This window comes from Pinus tabuliformis, chromosome J (assembly GCF_031772625.1).
Source record: "Pinus tabuliformis cultivar Carrire ecotype Pingquan chromosome J, CPIR1, whole genome shotgun sequence".
Classification (NCBI taxonomy): Eukaryota; Viridiplantae; Streptophyta; class Pinopsida; order Pinales; family Pinaceae; genus Pinus; species Pinus tabuliformis.
This window is the reverse complement of record NC_142295.1, coordinates 1,491,050,683-1,491,074,880: the sequence shown is the minus strand read 5'-3', so window position 1 is coordinate 1,491,074,880 and position 24,198 is coordinate 1,491,050,683. Positions and strand designations below refer to the sequence as shown.

The 24,198-nt window shown below is 37.2% G+C and overlaps 1 protein-coding gene and 1 non-coding gene across 2 annotated transcripts; both read right to left on the bottom strand.

Moving 5' to 3' along the window:
* Positions 1 to 282: 282 nt before the first annotated feature.
* LOC149233056 (protein kinase STUNTED-like) lies at positions 283 to 22,741 on the bottom strand. Its single transcript, XM_089382084.1, has 9 exons — positions 22,525 to 22,741; positions 22,275 to 22,327; positions 2,535 to 2,961; positions 2,158 to 2,406; positions 1,826 to 1,986; positions 1,597 to 1,673; positions 1,358 to 1,505; positions 1,106 to 1,255; positions 283 to 899 (listed from the first exon to the last, which is right to left on the bottom strand). Exons 1-9 carry the CDS (start codon positions 22,739 to 22,741, stop codon positions 627 to 629), a joined length of 1,755 nt encoding a protein of 584 aa, XP_089238210.1. The 3' UTR covers positions 283 to 626.
* Positions 17,137 to 17,209, bottom strand: TRNAR-UCU (transfer RNA arginine (anticodon UCU)). The gene has a single exon. It is a non-coding gene; the product is annotated as a tRNA-Arg (tRNA).
* Positions 22,742 to 24,198: the final 1,457 nt, after the last annotated feature.

Below are 24,198 nucleotides of genomic sequence, written 5' to 3'. Positions count from 1 at the left end.
GGTCCTTTTTTAGACCAAAAACGCATCAGGCATGGCCCTTATGGCGCATCAAAGAAGGATCTCAAGCTTCAGCACATTTGATCCATTTGATCAATCAACCTGGCATCCATGAGAACTGGTTAGTAGTGGGTAGTTCTTTCTACGGTTCTCTCCACCACTTCTGAATTGACAATATAGTAGCATTACCAAAAAGTTACTCTTCTTGGTACTTGTCTACCCAGAGCAGTGTAATGAACACCGTAGATCCATTTTCACTATTTACATGAGATTGACAGTAAAAAGTAGAAATGTGGACACGACACTGAAAAAATCAGCATGCGAACAAAAGATGCCAACTAGTCAAACATTGCTCAGATCTGCAGCCAAGATAATGGAGTACTGACATCTTGATCTTCCTTTCCGCCCATGAGCTTGCTTCTAACTTCAAGGAATGCTTTAACGTAGTCAATGTTATTGTTCAATCCCCTAGTTTTCATACAATCCTTAGCTATTCTTTGAGGTCTAGCATAATACGTCACATTCCTGGCCATATAAGAATATGAAACCACTGTGGCCATGGGAAACTTATAAAGCAACCATAAACAAATGTATTGCTGGCAACAAAACTCACTTCTTTTAATCTTGAATTAAAAGCTTGATGAATTGCTACATCGGCGCAGTCCGTAATCTTCCAAAGAATTGTTTGTTGGCAAAATGCCCACACTATGATCTGTGCTACTAAGTGATACCGTATCATCATCCACCCCAAGCATGGCAAGGGTGAGATGGGTTTGTATATCATGCCCCCCCTGATTTTCTACAATGTCATCCTCATCTGAAGTATCCATATCCTTGATCATTGTATTCTGGCACCACGCCCAGTCAGTCCTCTCATCTTCTCCTTGTAGTAGTTTTAAAATCTGCCATTAATCATATCTTGGTATTAAAGAGTAAGCAGAGATGAACAGATGTGGTTAACATAGAGTGTTTTATAGCTAAAAGAAAATGTAAGAGAAATTGCACCCTAAAGTAATTTTTGCAGGTAAAGAATACCCTCAAAAAACACACGAGGTAGTAAAAACAAGCCCCTGAAGCATATAGAAATGAATAGAGGAAGATAAATTACTCGGCTCATGCAAGGACGGTAATGAGATGTTTCCCTTAGACAAAGCGTAGCAGCAAGCATCATTCTATGCATTTCATTTGTATCATAAACATTTTGCAAACATTTGTCAGCAAGACTTTCCATATTCCCATCCTGTAAGAGTGGTCTTGCCTGGTTTCAACATTTACAGAAGGTTAAACATGAGCCCCTAATAAGGATAATCAATATAAATAAACATGAAGAAGAGAGTCAACTGTAAAAACCAGGACTTACCCACATAATCAGGCTTTCTTGACCCTTGGGACTTGCTGTATCAATTGGCTTCCTTCCAGTTATTAGCTCAAGAAGGACCACACCAAATGCATACACATCTGTCTTCTCATTAACCTTTCCATAAACAAAGTATTCTGGAGCAAGATACCTGTCAAACTACAATCACAATTAGTGAATTTACAAATTGGATAGCTTTAATCTGAAAATGGCCAATCGAAACTGGGAAGATGCTTACATACCCAAATGTTCCTAAAACATCGCTGCAAGTGATATATGAAGATGTTGGTGCCCACCTTGCTAGCCCAAAATCTGACAACTATTATAATAACACGCACATTAATTCTGTTGAAATTTGTCATTAGTGCAGAATTCCAAGTTTCAGTTTACAAGTCTAGATCACTAAGATCTCTTCAAATACTGAATTGTGCAATTTAGTCTTGATTCTTCTTGCAGTAAAAAGATTTATACCTGTGGTTCAAACTCTTCAGAAAGCAAGATATTGGAAGACTTTACATCTCCATGAATGACAGATTGAGAAAAGCCATTATGCAAGTAATCTAATGCTTCAGCAACTCCTACAGCCACTTTTAATCGCACTTTCCAAGGAAGTATTGGCTTTTCCTCTCCTCCTGAAAAATATATACATAGTCAATAGCTAGGACTATAATCAAATCTCAGAAAAGAGAAAATGAAAGACCCTGCCATACAATACATAACACTATGATGCTTAAAACGTACTACTGCTTAATATTTCTACACGATTTCATGATTCTTAAAATGCAATACTATTGAGTATATACCATGGAGATTCTCTTCAAGGTTTCCTCTGGATACAAAATTATACACCAGAAGGCGGTTAAGGCCTTCTGCACAGTAACCGATAAGTGTAATGACATGGTTGTGCTTCAATAGAGTAAGAATCTCAACTTCAGAAAGAAGCTCTTGCTCTGTTTTGGATAATGAATTCAAGATTTTCACTGCCACCGATTGTCCATCAGGAAGAAATCCTCTGTACACCTTACTGCAGCCTCCTCTTCCTATAAAATTCCCTGCAAGAATAAGGATGTTACATAATTGAATTGAGTTCACAAGGTTAATATACATTTCAAGGGAAATTTCCCATTCAAAACAGAAGCACAGAAATGAAAAACTCCATGAGGAAAACTACAAATGCAACCTGTTGAAAAACCAGAAGTAGCAGATTGCAACTCCTGATATGTAAAATGCCTGCAGGTTTTACTTTGACAAAGGAACTCTAATCTCCTTGCCAAACAATTTTCTTCTCGATCAGAATCATTCTGCTGACTGCAAGGAAACCCTTCTTCTTTAGAGCATGCTTCAATTGGTGCTACCTCATTTGAAGACCGAGCTTCATGTTCATAGTTGCAAACCTTCTGCATAATCTTTCCTTTCAAATGAAGCTCTCCAGTTGCCTGTGTAAGCCTATTTGGCAACTGTAGTGCCCATTCAACTACAGATGTTTGTTTTGATGTAGATTGTGGAGTAGGAAGCTTGGTCAGTGAATCGGCTCCACGTAAGAGGGGCCATCCAGGTACTGATTCTCCTTTCTCTGTAATCAGTCCCGAAGTCGCCCTTTTGGGAACCTTTTGGTTAAGAACTACCCACTACTAACCAGTTCTCATGGATGCCATAACAAAAGGGAGAAGCATGCCAAGGAAAATGGCATGAGTAAAGAAGAAATTGAAAAGGAGATTTATGAGTTGAAGGAGAGATTCAACATAGTCAAAATGAGGCTTGAAAGAGAATACCAAAGGTAGAGATGGGACCTAAGGAAGAAGGCCAAATTACTTGTCAGAAAAAAAGATTTTAAGAGGAAGACCCCTAAAGCTAGAAGGCTAGGGAGGAAGATGAAGCACCTGTTGAGCCTAAAGTTGAATTAGTTCACTATTTTGAACCAGAGCAGGGAATAGTCCTTGATGATGAGGAAGATGTTGAAGAGAGACTATCAGAGAGTCTCATGGACTGCATAAAGAGTTCAAATCAACATATGGATTTGTTGATAGAAGATATGGTGGAAAAAGCATCATAACAGTAGAGGGAGCTACACAAAGAGGATGTCGATGAGACAATAAATGAAAGTCTCATGGGAGGTTAGCTAGAAGTGCTCGTAACATATATACCATATGGGGCTAAAGAGCTTGGTGATTATGATACTGATGCTATGTGTATAGATGCAGATGATAAGGATTTTCAAGAGGGACAATCATTCATAGTTGTCATAAGAATAGAAGAAAGAGAAGGAGTACCTTCATAAAGCATGGAAGGAAGACAAAATTTGATGTTGGAGGCATCAGAAGAGGCCAGGTAACCTTTTATTTTTAAAATTGGTGAATTTTATGTGAATGCATGCTTTGCATGTGAGGAGAATGGACAACTGGTCCAAAAGGAGAACGAGAGCACTAAATTGATCCAAGAAATCCAAGTTGAGGTAGTAGATGCTAGACAATCCTCAAGGAAGGATGAGTTTCCAAAAGGAAAAAACAATGCATAATGAAGCCAAGATAACCTTGCAAGCAATTTTCAGAAGTGACCATGGATCCTAGCAGCCATGTGAAAGATGGATAACAAAACCAAGTTTATGTTAAGACAAGGAAGGAGGCAAAATTATCCCTCAAATGTCATTAAGGAGGAGGCCTTGAACAATCAAAGAATGCATCTATAAGAGAGAAATTGTAGAAGAGGGGATGAACAACATCATGATGCAATGTTCTTTAGAGATCGGTTGATCAATCCAAGGTTTAAGGATTGGCTTGAGTAACATTGTTCAAAGAATGCAATCAATAAGACAAAGGTGTCGAGCTTATTGCTGCAACTGGAGAGCTTGGTTCAACAACAAGAATTATGAATGTTGGCACCCAAGGTATAGTACAATTAACCACAAAGAGAGACTCATTGTACTTAGTTGTAATATATAGACTGTTGTATAGACACTCTATATAACAGTGCAATTTGTCTTATAGCTTTACTAATTCTTTAGCAACAGTGCAATTTGTCTTCTTACCCTCCACAAGTCTTAACAATCAATTCTTCAATTATATGTTTAGCACCCTTCACTTGAAGATAGGATAATTCTTCCCATCAAGCTTAACGTTGGGTAGAGGGATGCTTTAAGATGAAGCTATCCTCCCCCTTGCTCAACAATTCTCTACAGATCTCAGAACAGAACCAAAGGTAATCTCAGGAACAGCGTACTATACTACTATGACAAAGAACCACAATTCTGAAAGAAACATCAGTTTGGTTAGGATCTTCAAACAGCTACCAAGGAATCAAGCAAATGCTGCTCTGCAATTCCAAGACTTCAAGTATCCAGATGCATTGCATTGCTCTATGGCACATCAATGCAATTAATTAAGCATAGAAATAACATCTCTATGTAGCGGCACTTAAAATATTACAAAAGGTGATCATTCACTGAGGTACATTCCAAAAAATATATAATTATTGTTGCCACATCATCCAGATTTAGAATAATAATCTATTGGAATGGACACATTGATAAAAATTCCATTGTTGAGTTTGGGTTTGAGTTATTTCTTCCTCTAACTGCTCTCCAAAGCTAACTATTCAAACCAAGTCACCCTTCAATGACATACAACTCACAAGGTTCTCAAAGGCAGAAAAATCAAAAGCGTATAACAGTTAATATGTCCTTTACTGCTCCATTTTCAGGTGAAAGATTCTCAGTAATATAAACAGATCTTCCAATAGTCAACATGTAACAACAACCAAGAAAATATAGGAATCCACCAATAAACTATAATGCAAGGTCTTTTTTCTCTTTTCGAAAGGTTTCCATGAAAAACTTGTTCAAATTCATTTGTAGAGTAAGCACATAAAACGTTACTGTAATTAACCTTGAGCATGGAACATAATTCTTCTTAATCTCCATGATATTCAAGAATCAAACTCCATTGGCAGCATTGGCTTCAACACGTCTTCCTTTTATCCCTTCAAAGCTGCCATGGGTCATGATGGCTTGATCAATGATCGCATGCTCTTAAGACCAACAGTCTATACATAATTAGACTACAGTCTATACAACAGTCTATACAGACACTGTGTTCAATCCAGATTTTGATTACAAACACCATTGAGGCCATACGGTATCTCCAATTTTTCACATCATTGAGGTCATCAGTATCTCCAGTTTCAAACAGCATTCAGGCCACATTTGCTTCAAAGTGCTTACAAGTATTGTCAAACGGCAGTACATTCTAAATTTACTCATATTACACTTGAGAACTAGAACACATACCGCTTGAGAAGAGAGCTGCTGCCGCTTCAAGTACCTCAAGTGTAATATGAGTAAAGTTAGGCCTAAGCACCTTTATTATTGAGATTGAGTGCTTTCAAATACCAGGAGACAGGTGTGTGTGTTGACTTCAAGTTTGGCCTGGGAGAATTATTACACACAGATTCTGTGAGGTTTCAAGGCACAGTGGGAACAAATCTTCAACTAAGGAGGTTGAGAACTGTCTAGTGACCTAGAACAACTAAGTGGGTTATGCGAAGATATTTATTAAGGGTGGTTGTGTTGAAGGTAGTAGGGAGGTTTAGAACGCAAGACAGGGGCGAGTATAGTCACTGTGAGAAAGAACTTGTGGAAAATCTGGGAAAATCAAGATTGTTTATTATGTCAAAGGTCAAAGGAATAGAGCAATTGACTAGTGGGTCATAACGTAAGGTTCCACAGTTAAGGCTGCTAGAAAAAGGGACCGGAAGAGCCAAAAATGGGAAGGTGAATGAATGAGATGGACTACGTTGAATGATGGAAATATGAGAGTAGCCAAAAGGTATGCATTAAGTGGTACTAGAGCAATATTGATGCTCTTGGGGATTGACAAGTGATTGAGGAGGTTTCTGCAGTGAACCAAAAAGATTTATAAGATTGCTCATGAAGAAGAGACATCAAAGTTGAGACAAAGAAACCAAGAAAATTTTGGGCAAGAGGAACCTAAGAAAAAAAGTGAGGAGAGAAAGAGATTGAGAACGGAATACAGGATTGGAGCATATTAAAGAAGTACCAACCAAGTGTAGAGCTAGGAAGAACTGAGATATTGAGACCTCAGAGGTTAAGGAACTAGTAGGTAACTGGTTTGTATTTTTTTTTAAATGTATACAAGGAGTTAATCCTTACAGTGGTAATAGTAGAAGGAGTGGTAACAGAGGACCAATAAAGTTCTTAAAGTGTATGGCAAGAAACTTACGACAAATAGGCTACAAAACAAAACATAGAAGGTTTCTAGCTGAGGTCCTCAAAGAGAAGAGAACAAGTGGAGTTCTCAAAAGGTGAGAAAAGTGTAGAAGCCATAGAAGACCAGAGCATGCTCAAGTGGGTTCCAGAGGAGGGAACCAGAGGAATACCAAAAGCCTAGGTTGAGGTGAAGTGGGTGAGATATTGGGTAACAAGTGATGGAGAAGAATTGTTAAAGGGGCTTGAGTGTAGCTCACAATGAGCAAGAGAAAGCTCACAAGAAAGGAGGAAAGAAGATGGCTACTGATGGACATAATTCAAAGAGAGGCCATAACAAAAGGGAGAAGCATGCCAAGGAAAATGGCATGAGTAAAGAAGAAATTGAAAAGGAGATTTATGAGTTGAAGGAGAGATTCAACATAGTCAAAATGAGGCTTGAAAGAGAATACCAAAGGTAGAGATGGGACCTAAGGAAGAAGGCCAAATTACTTGTCAGAAAAAAAATTTTAAGAGGAAGCCCCCTAAAGCTAGAAAGCTAGGGAGGAAGATGAAGCACCTGTTGAGCCTAAAGTTGAATTAGTTCACTATTTTGAACCAGAGCAGGGAATAGTCCTTGATGATGAGGAAGATGTTGAAGAGAGACTATAAGAGAGTCTCATGGACTGCATAAAGAGTTCAAATCAACATATGGATTTGTTGATAGAAGATATGGTGGAAAAAGCATCATAACAGTAGAGGGAGCTACACAAAGAGGATGTCGATGAGACAATAAATGAAAGTCTCATGGGAGGTTAGCTAGAAGTGCTCGTAACACTAACATATATACCATATGGGGCTAAAGAGCTTGGTGATTATGATACTGATGCTATGTGTATAGATGCAGATGATAAGGATTTTCAAGAGGGACAATCATTCATAGTTGTCATAAGAATAAAAGAAAGAGAAGGAGTACCTTCCTAAAGCATGGAAGGAAGACAAAATTTGATGTTGGAGGCATCAGAAGAGGCCAGGTAACCTTTTATTTTTAAAATTGGTGAATTTTATGTGAATGCATGCTTTGCAAGTGAGGAGAATGGACAACTGGTCCAAAAGGAGAACGAGAGCACTAAAGAACTGAGTACAACGGCAGGCAAATGTTACTAGATAGGAGGTGGTTCAAGCAGACACGCCACCTTATGTTCCAGCCATTCTCTATTTAGCTCTACTGGCTTTCTTATACCTATACCAGGAACCCGAGCCCACTAGGAAGCCTTTCGCTCTTTTAGATCGTGTAATGCAATCTCAGATCTTCACTTCCTATGCCCTGAAACCAACCCTATATCTGTGTTCTGGCACTTCATAGAAGAAGCATTAAGGAAAGGCTATCCCGGCTGGGTGCTGCTGGTTTGAAAGAGCAAACCTACATCAACTCTAAAATCATCACTTACATCTGATCAGACCATCTCATTGACTAGAGAGATTGAATCCACTAGACTACCATCGATAAACAATCAACAGAACATCAACTAGCTATCACATAAAAGAAACCAAAAGACACTTACCGCTCCCACCGGCCGGCTGATGGAAATGGACTGACTACCGGAGATATTCGTGTTATTTCGTCTACACTGGTTTGTACACGAATGCGTGGGTTATACCGAGTACTTGGTGAATTATAAACCGCTGCAAATAAGAAACAAGTTCCATGAGTATAAAATCAACAAATACAAATGAATATTACATTTTTTATCATCACCCAATGAACAAGAACCAAACAAAACTCAAGTCTAAGGGAAGGTAAAGAAGTACCATGAACAGGTATACCCCATCTTCCGGAAAGCAATTGCAATCCCTGAGAAAAGAAATCATGAGCCGTTCAAATCCAAGAAACCCGAAACCAGAGAAGAATAAGCTGATTGAAATCTGAAAATGCAAGAATATCCCATCGAAACTGTTGCTGCTAGATTTGTGAACTAGGATGAAAAAACTTATTTCAAAACCATTTTTATACAGGGACCCAGGGAGCCATATACACCAAAACAGCGGGCTGAATCCATCAAAACAGGGAGCCGCCCTCCATTTCAAAATAAATCTAACATCCATGACCAAATCGACCCTCATCCCATGACCAAATCGACCCTCACAAACCACTCTCAGACCAGAAAACCCAAACTGTAAATCAAAATGGGGGCGATTTTGATCAAATACGATTCCGCAAATATCAAAATGGGGCTATTTTGATCAAATCCGATTCGGTTAGTTTATCCGCCCTGGGCTAAAATAAAAAAATAAATTAATTTTTAAATAAAATATGAGCTAATTATATAAAAAAAAATTATTATTTTAATTAAAAATTCGCCCCATTAAAATATAAAAGGCCTTAAATTTCGCCTTTAGGCTATTATTCGCCCCTAAAATTAACCTTGGAAGAGCTTATGCAAAATTTTGTCAGTACGGCCGATGCTTTCACAGCCCTTGTGTTCGTGAGCAAGACTTGTTAACATCTCAATCGTCAGGATTCACGCTCATCTATTTCTATGAACTGAAGAATCTTTTTGAGATTGTGTATGGCGAAGACTATCCTCAAGTCCTTCCCCATCAAGCCTGTAGTGCTTGTCAGAGTTTTCACGATCTGCAAAGCGAGCTCTGCCACCTCGGTTGCAAAGGGGATCTTCTTGTCCCTCTCGATTTCGAGTTGGAACTTGGAACGTGTTGGGTTCGAATTGAAGCTCATTGGGTTTTAAGTCTTTGAGTGAGATATTTTAGGAAGTAGCCCTCTGCTGCAATTGATTTTATGGCAGTTGGAGCGCTCTTCTGCCATCTTTTTCACTATGGTCAGCCTCAGCGCAACAAATCCTCCCCTATTTGAGTCGTTTGAGTATTGTAGAGTAGCTATGGATTCCATCAATCCAATGATGGTCGACACCCGAATGCAATTCTGCTTATTCTCCACCAATTTAGAGATTATCTATTCAACTACTTTTTGAATCTCCTCCTAGTCAACATTCTTGAATTTATCCTGTCCACCACATCTCTCCCAATGGGAATCTTAGTTGATACAAGCAAACAGGGATTCACTCCTATCAGGTTCTTTTCCAAAATAGACCATTACATCGTTGTGCTTTTCTTTGAAGGCCCAAATTTGGTTCCATGTGTCAATTTTGTATTTAACAAAGGAGGACAAACATTAAGCTCTTTCATTTGCTATTGTGAACAGTGTTTGCACACCGAATCTCATAGAGAAAACGTCTTTCGACGTAATTACATGAGCACATGTTTTAGTTCTAAAGAAAATTAGATTACTATTCTAATACGTGTTGAAAAATAATTATGCCGAAGGTGTTCTCTCTATGGGATTCTATATGAAAAAATTGTTTATTGCAGCTAATCATAGCGCATACTATTCGTCCTCCTTCTTTGAATCGAACCTTGACACATGTCCTCCTTCTTTCTATGGACTTGATTGCTCCCGCAGCTTGTTACAGTGAGGGAGGTATCGGGGACTGCTGGACCACAAGGTGCAGATCCAGTCTTCAGAGCAGTTGCCCGGCAGAATTGAGTGTGAAGGGCAACGACGGGTGGGTGATTGCCTCCAAGAGCGCTTGCAATACCTTTAGAAATTCCAACACCTGGAGATATCAATTATCTGAAGCCTTTTGAGATTCAAGTAATGTCGCCCAATCTCTTCTACATCCGAGCAACTCCTATTGGCAATGGCACTCCCTAGTAATCCTTCGGCAATCCAGAGTTGTATGAAATATTTTGTATCGATCTCCTCATCTTTTGGAAAAGTAGCACAGCAAAGAAAACATGGTTGAATACATTATACCATTCCTTATAACTTTTTTGGGTTGAATTGACAGAAAGGGGAGAATCACTATGGAAAAGAAAATCAAGCATATTTTCTTAATGACCAGATCAACAATCACATGGTTTATTTTTCATATCAGATAGGAAGTTGTGATTCATACTCAGATCTTCTGATAAACCAAATTCACCCATGAATAAGTGAATAATCCAACTCACACATCATCACAGAGCAAGGTTTTCATGCAAATATTTTCAGTTATAACATTTTCTTATAAAATTATGAGACAAATCCTTCATTTCTATCATCTTCATTGTTATGAATAAAATATATTAAATATAAATAATGATGATAAATGTAATAATGATTAGTTAATTAGTAATTAGTGTTTAAGATTTATGTCTAAATGGGACATGACTTTCCATGAAGAGGCACCTACCTAGTATATAAGTAGGCCCCTCACTCTCAATTATATCATTCATTCTTATTCATTCATATAGTATATATTCTTGTATCTCAATGGAGGTCTAAATATTCCAAGTCTTTTGGAGTGTTTAACCAGAAGAACGAACTTTGTTCGTTCCATTTGGTATCAGAATCGTTTGATCCTCTGGCAAGCTCAATCGATGCACAAGAGCCTCATTCTCCAATCCAGGCCTTTGGTCGTCAACATTTTTTCAACCTTGTTGTCATATACTTGAAGTGTTTCGCTACAATTTGGAGCTTCTCCGTCGCTGATTCGTCATAGGCCCTTGGCCATTTAGAAAGAAAATATATATAAAGAAAAAAAAAGAAGGTTATTCAAAAAAAATAATAAATAGATAATAATAAGAAGAAGAAGAATTCGGTCTTATTGTTCCACCACTAACCAACCTCATAGTCGTCACCCCCCTCACCAGTCCTTGCTTCCTTCTTCTGTCATCTTTCAGTCATACACCATCACCTTCCATTCGCTACTTCGAATTCCTTATCATTGCAACCGCTCCATCACAAACCAGATTGGACGCCTCCAAAAAAATACCCACGTCATTATCTGATAGTTCTCCGACCACTTTCACCTAAATCACCACCACCGCTACTAGCCACCATCTAACAGGCTGCCGCCAGGTTCGTTTCTTGCTACCATTGCTAATCATGTTCAACTTCCACCTCCATGATCGTTATCTCCACATGTTGGCTTGCAAATTATAACACACAATGCTACATTGTTTACCCTCCGTTGTTGTTTGTATAGAATTGTTGTAGCGAGGTGATCTATCCATGTGTGACATGACCATCGGTACGGTCGTAACCTCCTGACTCATATGAATTCCATTTAATTTTTGGAAAAGGAAATTAATAAAAGGGTTTTCATGAAGTTTATATTACCTTGTGATAATTCAAAGGTATTTATAAAGGTAAATTGTTATATTCTAAAATACAAAGAGTTTTTTGAAGCTAAAAGGGAAATATATTATTATTCAAATATCAAAAAATATATATACATTATTTCATTTAAAGCTACAAGTTACAGTGACAAAAACAATTATTATAAAAGTTATTAAAAAAATGGGAGAAAAGACTTGAAAAGAAAAATGACATCTAATTCCAAATGGAAGGAAGGAAGATTTCCAAAAACTAAATATAATTATGCCTCAGTGTTCTTTAGAATTAAAGGGTATATTGTGGGAAAATATGTTACTATCGTTATCCCACTAGCTGAAAATAAAAATTATATAAAATCTAAAATCGCAAACCAATTACTGATTCCCGGGTCAAATATAATTGAAAATTTTCACTGTTTTAATAACAAAATATATGACATAACCAAATTACAATTAAGCATAGAAGATTATACATTTGTGTCACAATTCTCAGTTCAAACCCTATGGAGCGGTCATGGTAACATTATTTTAGGTTCACCCTCGATGGAAACCCTTAGTTCTTTCATCCTAAATACGAAAAATAAGTTTTTGACATTTTCTTACAAAAAGAAAAAACTAACACTACAAAATGTCACCGTGAAGCCAAAATCAGTAACACCAAAAGACATCCAAGATATTTCAAAAGTAATTTTTCAAGAAGGTAAAAAGCTATTACAAAATATGCAAAATGAAATTGACAAAATCATTGTTGATAGAAATGAAGAAGTCTTGTGAGTTAAGGATCATAGCAAAAAATTGCTAACACAAATTAAAAAGCTTAAGAAGGACAAGAAATCATTAAAAAACAAGTTAGAACATTGTATTCAAGAGGAAGTATCGAATTGGCCAGTCATAACATCCCCAGTTGAAGATAAAGAAGCAAATACTGAACCAGGCAATAGCCCAACTCAAGAAGAGGATCAATCAGTTGAAAGAAAAACACACTCACATGTTACAATCCAAATGATGAAAATGCCAAACAAAGATTGTGTATCGTAACTCAACAACCGTAGTACTAGAAGGAAATCAAAAAAATTCCACACACCTAATAAGGGAAAGTCAAACCAAAAAAGTTCCCTATCGACATTTGAATCATGAGAGTAGATAATTCAACCGAGCTACATATTGGGACCATTTAGAACAAAAACAAAAATTGGTGTTCCAAAGAATTGATGTAACCTCAATCAAGTCCTATGATGACAATTCGTTACAGAATTTCAGTGATCAGAATATTCCACAGAAGATTAATCTAGGATGGTCTAATCCCTTCTCAGTGTGACAGTTTTGTTTGTCACTTAGAAGATCATATCAACTTGTATCAACAAAAATGACAGTGCCAAGACGAGAAGATATTCGAAACCAAAAAAGAGATTCACCCTTTTGCATCAACAAGCTTTGAGGACAAAGTTTTTCTTAAGAGGGAGGCAACGTTATGAATAAAATATATTAAATATAAATAATGATGATAATTGTAATAATAATTAGCTAATTAGTAATTAGTGTTTAAGAGGTATATCTAAATGGGACATGACTTTCCATGAAGAGGCACCTTCCTAGTATACAAGCAAGTCCCTCACTCTCAATTGTATCATTCATTCTTATTCATTCATATAATATATATTCGCGTATCTCAATGGAGGTCTACATATTCCAAGTCTTTTGGAGTGTTTAACCTAAAGAACAAACTTTGTTAATTCCATTTATCCATTTAAAAGTATTTGCATTTCACGTCACAAAGAAACTTTTGGTTTAGAAAGACAATGCTTTCTTTGAACGACACCTTGGTTTTTGCATGATATACCTTGGGACTTCTTATTGTAACTATAAATTCACACTCACAAAACAGAACCAACGTCATTGAATGACCAAACTGACTAAGCAAGGTATTTGATGAGGTAACAACATTTTATTTGATGAGGTGACTATGGCAAAGCAAATCAAACATATTTTCCATATTTTCTTGAAGAACATATCAACTTTATTTCGTTTTATCGTGTAGGAAATACTCATATCTTCTAATAAACGAAATTTATCAATCACTAAGTGAGTAATCCAATTCACTCATTATCACAGAGCAATGTTCTCATGCGAATATTTTAAAATATATTATACTTTCATAAAATTCTATGACAAATCCTTCCTTTCTATCATTTTCATCCATTTATCCATTAAACATTAATTTAAGCAGTTGTCTATAATGCGACTTTTTGGAAGCTTTTCCGGTGGAGTTTTCCCGTCAAAATCCGGCAGCAATTTATTGGAATCGCAAGTTTGATAGCTAGTTTCTGCACAATCAAAGCGTCCCAGGGTTTTTCCAGGGTGCTGAATCCAAATATGCAGTTAAAAAACCATTTTAACTGCAACAAATCAAAATTTAACCTCAATTTCTTCTGCCGGATTCCGTCACCGGAATCTCCAAAAAGTCGCATTATAGACAACTCCTTAATTTAATGTTGAAAGCATCATTTGCACTTCACATCACAGAAAAACTTTCAGTTTGAAGGACGATGCATTATTTGAAAGGTAACTTGTTTTTTCATCGCAGAGCTCGAGATTTTCATTGTAACTATAAATTTCCACACAACCAATGTCATCGCAAGACAACCAACCAAACCAAGGTATTTGATAAGGTCACAATATTTCCTAATAACAATATACTTTTGTGAGGTCAAAAATAAAACTGTGCTCTTCAACCAAAGGGTTAAGAGCATTGTAGCTCAAACTTAGCTTCGCCAACAACTTTGTTTCTGCCTGTGGACGAGTCAAATAAAAATTTATATCTGTATTTCTAAGTTGATCCATTGTCGATGATCTCCTTCTCCTACCATTGCTACCGTAATGGTCTTAATAGCAAGAGGAAGCCCCTTGCATTCTTTAGCGACTAACGTGGAAGAGTTGCCAGCCCATCAGCTTGAGGAGATATTGAGCGACTAACGTGGAAGAGCTGCCAGCCCATCTGCTTGAGGAGATATTGAGCAGTGGGACACTGAGTACTGCAGACTTGGCGAGGTTGGAGGCATCCTGACGTCATATGGAAATGGGCATGGGTTTGTGACATATAGAGGAGGATTGAAGTCCATGTCGGAGATGGCAACGTTTCATTCATGTCTTGCGGATAGGATGTTCTTGGCGATGTCGTTGTCTTGCCAAACCGAGCTTGTGAACCAATGCAGAGGGAATTGGAACCCATTTTTTAGGTTTTTGCAATCTGTGCACCAAGCCTTTGCCTCAGGTGGACACTCCAAAAGGCAATGTACTACTTAGCAAGCGCTTTGGTTTCGCATTTGAGTTTGCTATCCCTTTGTAATATGTATTTTGGTTTAGCAGATTGTTATTCATATTTTCATAGGAGCAACTATCTCATTCTAGAGGCTAGAATTACAGTGAAATCCCTTAAAGATGATTTTGTTTAACTGATTTTATTTATAGTAATATTGCAACGAAGTGGATTTAGTATAATGGTGAAATACCAATAAGTTATTTTACATACTTAATAGTTTCATTTTTTTCGGGTTTCAATGTAATCATTACTCCACTAGAAACCACTAGAAAACAGACTCATTTGGAATTCCAAGCCCACTCTCTAACACCTGGAGAAGAAAAATCATGGTTGCCTAATAGTGGTTTACAAACACTACTATTCTAGGTGAACCATTTCGTGGATTAACACTCAAAAGTCAACCTTGATTTTATCTAACCTAGGTAATGAGTGGCTTCATTTCTCAAATACGATATCCTTAGAAGGAGTGGGGTCCCATTCTAACTCTGTGAGGATGGAATTCATTCTATAACTTGTATCTTGTTTCCATTACACATTCTATAACTTGTATCTTGTTTCCATTACACATTCTAACTCTGTGAGGATGGAATTCATTCTATAACTTGTACTTGTTGCCATTACACCTACTCGGAGAGGGACATAAGCGGGGTTGAAAGATAACGGAAAAACCTACAAGACTTATATCAGTGCTTTGACCCTTACTTATCTGTTGTTATTTAGGAGGATCATCCGCATCTGATTGGGGATTTTAGGAACTCTATCTGCAGAAATTTGTAATATGGCTTTGAAGGTCCCATCATGATATGAATTTCACCACAGTTAACACTTCAAATTTTTACCATATATTTATGTTCTTGGCTTATTGAGCTTTCAGGAATTTTTTTACATCTCTCGGTGCAATTGCTCTATATATATTTTGTATGTTTCATGTATTAACTATATTTGGCCAAATATTACACTGAGTATTAAAGAGGAGAGTGTAGGCAGTATGTCATTTCATTTTCAATGTAAATTTTGATCTCTTTTGTTGTAATAAAGCATGTACGAATCCCATGCAAGATAGAGGTATTTTGGGAATTCTGTAATATTTGGTGGTCACCATGCATCTCAGTTCTATAATTTTATGCAATATCATGTTTTTGATAAGTGAATGAATTTACTGTTTGGGGCAGCAATCAAATATATGATTTATTTGTTGAATATTTTTTTGGAATAGTTTAATTTTTCAAAATGATTTTCATTCTCGATTTTTTTATGAGGTTTAATTTTTATTATAATACCTGTAACTTTATGTTTACGATCAGAGATATCATCTAGGCAAACCGTTTTCTGAACCAGATCATCAATGTTAGTTTAGTTTAATTTTTCAAAACATCAATGTTAGTTTAGTTTAATTTTTCAAAAGTAACTTCCATCCTTAATCTCTCCATAGGATTTAACTTCTGTCATCTATTTAATTTCTGCTATAATACTTGCAACTCTATATTTAGAATTATAGATATCATCCGCAAGCCAGTTTTCTAAACTGGCAACACATAACTAACAGAATCTGTTTAATGATTCAGTCCTAGCAACAGACCATCCTCTGTTGTGCCAGCAACTTTATATGTAGGATCAGCTGGGCAGACCATTTTGTGAACAACCAGCAACACATAACTGACAGAATCTTTTTATTGATTCAGTGCTAGCAACAGACCTTCACCTATTTAATGATCAGTGCTAGCAACAGACCTTCACCTATTTAATGATCAGTGCCAGCAACTTTATATGTAGAATTAGAGACATCAGCTGGGCAGACAATTTTGTGAACAAGCAAACACAGAACCGACAACAGAATTATCATTAGACATCGGACCTTCAAAACAGGAATGTGCCACAGCGAAAAATAATGTTAAGATATAACCTTAAGGTGACAGATAAGCATGACGCCTAGTGTTAATCGAACCCACAGACAATTTTGCAATCAACAGAATTATCATTAGATATCGGGCCTTCAAAACAGGAAGGTGCCCCCACAGAGATATAGCCTTATCACGCTTGGTGTGAATCAAAACCACAATCGCCGCCATAAAGAAAAGGGAACATTTGCATCACGCCCGGTGGGACTCGAACCCACAATCGCCTGATTAGAAGTCAGACGCCTTATCCATTAGGCCACGGGCGCTGACCTTGTCAATAAACTTTAAAAGACCGCTGAACTTGTCAATAACCTGTAAAAGACCGATTAAAAAATTTTCGTTCGGTTTTTTTTCGAACTCTTGAAAATACACTTGGTAGCTGAGAATGTTTAGATAGAATGCCATGGAATGAACAAATCAACCTAACTTGCGTACCATGAGACATTTGATGGTTGTAGTTTGATTGCAATGATTGGTTTTAGTGCAACCATTATTGTTTAGTTTATATTTCTATAACGACTAAGCTGTTCCCAACGCCTGCGTTTGCATTTACTAGCCTGCAAAGCAGGCCAATGTGGAAAATCGATTTATCAAAGTATGGAGCACAATTTGCTTGTCCCTAGTCCGTCTCTGGTCTATGACATTTGAGCATAGCATTGACTTTGGAAATTTCTATGACATTTGAGTATATCAATATATCATTGACTTTGGAAACTTTTATGCCCAGGTCAAAGTCTTATACAAGGAGACCAGAGAAGGTAGGCGAGTGTTAAGCCTTGTCTGAGTTCAAATTTGTTCAATTTCAATTTTGCATGGTAAATTTATGTATAACCTGTAATCTGCTTCAAGAGCATTAATTTTCCGCCCCTCCTAAATCATGACCCAATTTCTTCTTAACCTCAGCCCACACTTTCAGAAATTGAGGTGTTAAGCATGCTGCTACATCGCAAAGAAGATCAGACTCTAGGTGAACAACGTGTTTACCAACAAACTCATCAATCAACTTCTCCTCACATCAGTTGTCTCTAGCACTCTAATCGGTAGCCCTTCTATCAACCTTTTGCTGCGCTCCCGTTAATGGCGGTGTTGATCCAATGCTCCTGTGTGTTTTGTGGCATGTGCTTAACACTAGCGATGTGTCTATTTACTAACACCTGCGGGTTTTGGTGTAATGGCAATCGTGACTCCAACAACTAGTATCAAAGCTAGGGTCGAATATCCATTGTTCAAGCCACTTAGTGCCTTATTACATCTGGATTTGTTGAAGGATCTGTGCAGAAAATAGCTAAGGAACGCTGGAACTAAAAGACAGTTGCTGCAAGAAAAACAAGGTCGTGGACCTATGTTGAAATGTGTTGCTAGAGTTTGAAACATGGAGATCCGTACGTGTTGCTGGAGTTTGAAACGTGGAGATCCGTGGAGATTGGAGTTGAAACGTGGTGTTCGTAAGTTTTTTTTCATAAAGCTTGCATGTATACGTCAAGTTTTTTTTCCTCAAACCAACATATATATGTGTGAAATGTCAAAAGGTTAAAACATTATATATGTTTTTATATGTTGGAATTTTAAAAAGTATATTTTAAAAATGAGCAGGAATTTTGAAAATGGTATTTTAAAATGAGGAAGGTCATTATTACTAAATTTTAAAAAGTAATAATTAAAGTTTTATTTTTAAGTGGAGTTTTTTGTGTGAATTTAATTGAAAATGGGGCCAACAGTTACAGATATGGAGAAGTTGAGCAGGGCTAATTTTGCCCTATGGAAATCACAGATGGAGGATATACTGATTTTAAAGGATCGGTATTTGCCGATTGAGGGCATAACAAAGAAACCCTCATCGATGACAAATGAAGAGTGAAATAAGCTAGATAGAAAGGCAATTGCAATAATCCGCCAATATTTAGCAAAGAATGTGTATTTCAATGTGTCCAGAGAAAAGACGGCTGAAGGATTATGGAAGAAGCTCCATGATCTATATGAAAAGAACACGACATCAAACAAAGTGTTCTTGATGAAGAAGTTTTATAATCTCAAGATGAAAGAGGGTGCTTCAGTTGCTGAGCACTTGAATGCATTTAATATTTTTACTAATCAGCTTGCCTCTGTTAAAATCATTTTAGATGATGAAATTAGAGCTATTTTGCTAATGTGTTCTATGCCAGACAGCTGGGAAATTTTAATTGTAGCTATGAGCACTTCAACAACTACAGAGACCCTGAAGTTTGATGATGTCAACAACAGTTTAATGAATGAGGAACTACGACGCAAGTCAATTGTGGAAAACCAGGGAGGAGAAGCTCTAGCTCTAGCTGATCGTGGTAGGAGAATGGATCGAGGCCAGCAAAGACGATCAAGATCGAGAGGCCGATCAAAATCAAGGAGAGGTAGAATCATTTGTTTTCATTGTGGCAAACCTGGGCACATGAAAAAAGAATGTTGATTCTGGAAGAAAGGACAAAAAGATCAAAGACCGTCCAGTACAAATCACAAGTCATCCAGCACAAATGAAGGTGAGACTATTGTTGTAGCCACAGATGGTGATGTGTTGTTCACTATTTCGATAGAGGATACATGTGTATATACATCTAACAGTAGCTTTGATTGGATCCTTGACTCTGGGGCATCTCACCATGTAACCCCATGCAAAGATAGTTTTGTTTCATATAATCCTAGTGATTATGGTAGAGTGCATTTGGGGAATAATCATTTTTGCAGTATTGTTGAAGTGGGAGATGTCGAGATCAAGATAAAAGATGGGCAAAATATATTGTTGAAACAGGTCAGGCATGTACCAGAAATGTGTATGAGTTTAATCTCTATGGGACGACTGGATGATGAAGGCTATTCCACAAGCTTTGGAAAAGGAGGCTGGAAAATTAGCAAAGGTGCATTGGTCGTGGCCAAAGGACCCAAGACAAGAACATTATACACATTGAAGACACTGATAGGAAAATCAGATTTGGCTATTGTCACAAAAGAAGGAAATTCAACAGATCTGTGGCATAAGCGTTTGGGTCACATGAACTAGAAGGGCTTAAAAATCCTTGTTGATAAAAATTTATTGCCAGGTTTGAAATCCTACAATCTTGATCTTTGTGAGCATTGTATATATGGTAAACAAAGAAGGGTTTCATTCCTTAGAGATGGCCATGACAGGAAGAAAAATGTGTTAGAATTGGTACACTCATATGTGTTTGGGCCTGTTAACATCAAATCATTAGGAGGAGCATCATATTTTATAACATTTATAGATGATGCATCCAGAAAGGTTTGGCCATATCCTATTAAAAGTAAAAGTGAAGTGTTTGGAATATTTCAAAAATTCCATGTTGCTGTTGAAAGAGAGACTAACAAATTGCTGAAGTGTTTAAGAATAGATAATGGTGGAGAATATTGCTCAAATGCATTTAAGGAATATTGTAACAGGTTTGGCATAAAACATGAAAAGACTGTGCCTAGTACTCCTCAACAGAATGGTGTCGCAGAAAGGATGAATCGCACCATTATGGAAAAGGTGCGAAGTATGTTGTCCAATTCCGGTTTGGAGAAAAAAATTTGGGCTGAAGCAGTTAGGACCGCTTGCTACCTCATAAATAGATCTCCAACTATAGCCTTGGATGGCAGTATCCCTGACGAAGTTTGGATTGGTAAGAATTTGAGTTATTCTCACTTGAAAATCTTTGGATATGAAGCATTCATACATATTCCCAAAGAAAACAGAACTAGGTTAGATGATAAATCTATGAAATGCATATTTTTGGGATATGCGGACGAAGATTTTGGTTATCGTCTATGGGATCTAGTCAAACATAAAATTATTAGAAGCAGGGATGTTATATTTAATGAACTAGAAATGTTCAAGAGAACTGTAGGTGAGTTGGAGGTCAAGAAATTTATTGATAGGTTTGAAGAGCCGCAGGAAAACATACTACCAATACAAGAAAATGAACAGCAAATTCAGGAGAATGAAGAACAACAAGTGGAAAATGATGAACAAGAAGAAGAAGGAATCTTGCAGGAACCTTTACAGGAGATTCAACCTGATAATGCACCACCACAGTTGGTTCACAGATCTTCTAGGCCTCATAAGCCTTCACAAAGGTATTCTCCTTCAAACTATATTTTGTTGACTGATGAAGGTGAGCCTAATTGTTTTCAAGAAACTTGTAAAATTGAGCACAGTAAAGAAAGGAAGAAAACAATGGAAGAAGAAATGAATTCTTTGCAGGAAAATAAAATTTGGGAGTTGGCAAACCTCCCAAAAGGAAGAAACGTTCTACAAAACAAATGTGTGTACAGGATTAAGCATGAAGGTGACGAAAAGAATGAGAGGTATAAAGCAAGACTGGTGGTGAAAGGTTTTGCCCAAAAAGAAGGTATTGACTTCACTGAAATTTTCTCACCTGTTGTTAAAATGTCATCCATTAAAGTCATTCTTGGTCTAGTTGATGCTTTAGACCTAGAATGTGAACAGTTAGATGTAAAAATTGTATTCCTTCATGGTGAATTGGAGGAAGAAATTTATATGGAGCAGCCAAAAGGCTTCATAGAAAAAGGCAAAGAAGGCATTGTTTGTAGGTTGAAGAAGAGTCTCTATGGGTTGAAACAGGCACCTCGACAATGGTACAAAAAAATTGATTCATTCATGTTGGAACATGGTGTTTAGAGGTTGAAAGCTGACCATTGTGTCTATATCAAGTGGTATCAAAGCCAAAGGTCTCGAATTCGAAACACACCTGGCTCTCGTTGAGGGGGGAGATTGTTGTGCTCCCCGTTGATGGCGGTGTTGATCCAACACTCCCGTGTGTTTCGTGGCATGTGCTTAACACTAGCGATGTGTCTGTTTATTAACACCTACAGGTTTTGGTGTAACGGCAATCGTGACTCCAACACCTTCCTGCAAACAACTCAGTCCACAACCACATCCACATTTGCTCGGGCCTCTTCCACGTCTTCAGTGTGTAAGCAGAAGGGTTTCGAAAATGCTAAATGAGTTCTGTCCACAGACTCGCGGAAACAAAAGCAATCCTTTTCAATTTCATTTTCTTCGTTCTAGTCACCTGCTTGATTTCTTATTTATGAAGTGGAACGTCAAACAGAGGGCCATCGAAACTAGCTCTGTTATCATGTATTGAATTTTGTCGATCATGCATATCGTTAACGGGAATCCCATTTCTTAGGTGGACAATAGGACTTCTACCATGTTTCAATGTGATGTTTGCATTCTTACCTTGTTTGGGAAAACCCGGGTTGCTGGCTACAGTATCAGGTTATCCAAATCTATTGCTCTGAGTCCAAGGGTTGGCTGAGATAGCTCATCATCTATATTACCAGAGAGAATGTAAGCATCTTCATCAATTCTGCCCTATTGCATATTCCTGCCCCTGTTAAATATGCCATGCAAATGTGGACTTTGGTTTGAGTGCCAATAGGCATATCACAACGATTCATTGAATTTATTTTATTTTATTTTAAATAAAATGCAAACTTTGGCTAAGAACATGTAAGGTTGATTGCACTCACAGATTCTAGAAACCAATAAAAGTAGTCTAAATGTGTTTTGTTCAGGTTGGTTGCAAACCAACAAGCCCCATTCTTTCTGCAACTAAGCTATACGCAGGGATTTCATATAGTCTACCTTCTGATGATAAACGTACTCGTGCATTCCTACCATCAGCTATGCCAAATAATACATATTGTGGAAGCAGCAGGGAAATGCTCAATGGAATTGTTGCCTTGGGCATATCTATGAGTTCATTATCCTTTGCTGCCTTGATTCTTCTAACTGCTAGGACCATCTTCACTATATCGGTTTTGATTGAGATTTTATAATTTCTGGATGTTATTGATTGAGATTTTATCATTTCTGTATGTTTTGGTAGTGTATATTAAAAAAAAAAAAAAAAAACCTTTTCTTTACCTATTAACAAAAAGGAGAGTACATTCTCTGAGCTTTCCTCGTACAATCTTCAATCTTCTAGTGATTTGTCTATGTATTCCTATCTATAATCTTCTACTTTACTCCATTATATCTGAGAGAGTGTTGGTCACAGTATTGTCCGCAAAGAGTAATTTTGCTTCAAAAATGCACAGTTGGATGTATCCAGAGAGCAATAAACAGAGACTCTACAAATAAGTGAAGGACCCAGAGTTCAAGAGCACACCATGTACGAATGATGCAAAGTAAAACTTGCCTGGTTCTAAAGTGAATACTCCTCTTTGAGAGAGCGTCTCCCACTTGGTTATGCTCTCTGTAGATGTGAGTGTAAGATATGTTCTGAAAGTTGATTGTCAATCTGCTAGTACGCCTCATCCAGTTGGAAAGGATAGGGGTTGAAAGAAGTGTGGTCCCTGACCCAGTCTATGATGATTGTGAATGGAGATTTGATCTAGTCTTAACCATTTTGCGAGCAGTAGGACGCCCCATAATGTGATGATCTTGGCTTTATTGTTTGTGCCTTGTCCTCCCTTCCAGCATTCCACCCAAAGTGGTAGAATCTCCCTGGTTCCAGTATGATAACGGCACCACACCCACAACTCCTCTGTTGTATTGCCCCATCAAAAAAACCAATTGAATATTTCCCCTTTATATCTTTAATGGTTACTTTTCTCTTCTTCTTTTTGTCTCTTTATGGGACCGATCTCTCAAAAATAATTAACAGCCTTCATAATAACGTCTCGAATCTCTAGCGGTTTGTGTTCAAAAAATCTTCAGTTTCTGCTGCGCCAAATGGACCAAATAATGTAGAACCTTAAAGCATGAAACTTGTTTCCTTTCCTGAGCCAGAAGCAGAGGCAAGAGTACATTTTTTAATTATTTTTGAAAACTGGTATTATAAGGAGCATGATAATACAGTTGGCACAGACATTGCTATGGAAAAGAACATGCTATTTGTTTGACTTTTGGTTTTAAGTTCAGCGTCTTTGGTTACTTGTACAATATTTGATACAATTATTTAAAGACATGTAACTTATTTTAAATTTTGGTTTTGGCTTTAAGTACTATTTGTTAGATTTCATTGCAAATATATCTTTATTCGTTGAAAATAAGTTTCAATATATCTCTATTCGTTTGAAAATAAGTTATTTATTTGTCTGTTGTAATCTTATTTTCAGAATGTAATTTGTTGTCTCTGGTGTTAATTAGTGGTATTTTGAAGTAGGTTTGTTAATCAGTGGTATTTTGAAGTAGGTTTGTGAATGTCGGTATTTTGAAGTAGGTTTGTGAATGTCATACAAATCTGTAAGTGTTTGA

Coding starts and splice junctions, on each gene's coding strand:
- LOC149233056 (XM_089382084.1), bottom strand. CDS start 22,741: ATGGTCCTAGCAGTTAGAAGAATCAAGGCAGCAAAGGATAATGAACTC. Junction 2,962..22,274: donor AGATGCTTACATTCTCTCTG/GTAATATAGATG, acceptor CTTAACCAAAAG/GTTCCCAAAAGGGCGACTTC. Junction 2,407..2,534: donor TACTTCTGGTTTTTCAACAG/GTTGCATTTGTA, acceptor TTATTCTTGCAG/GGAATTTTATAGGAAGAGGA.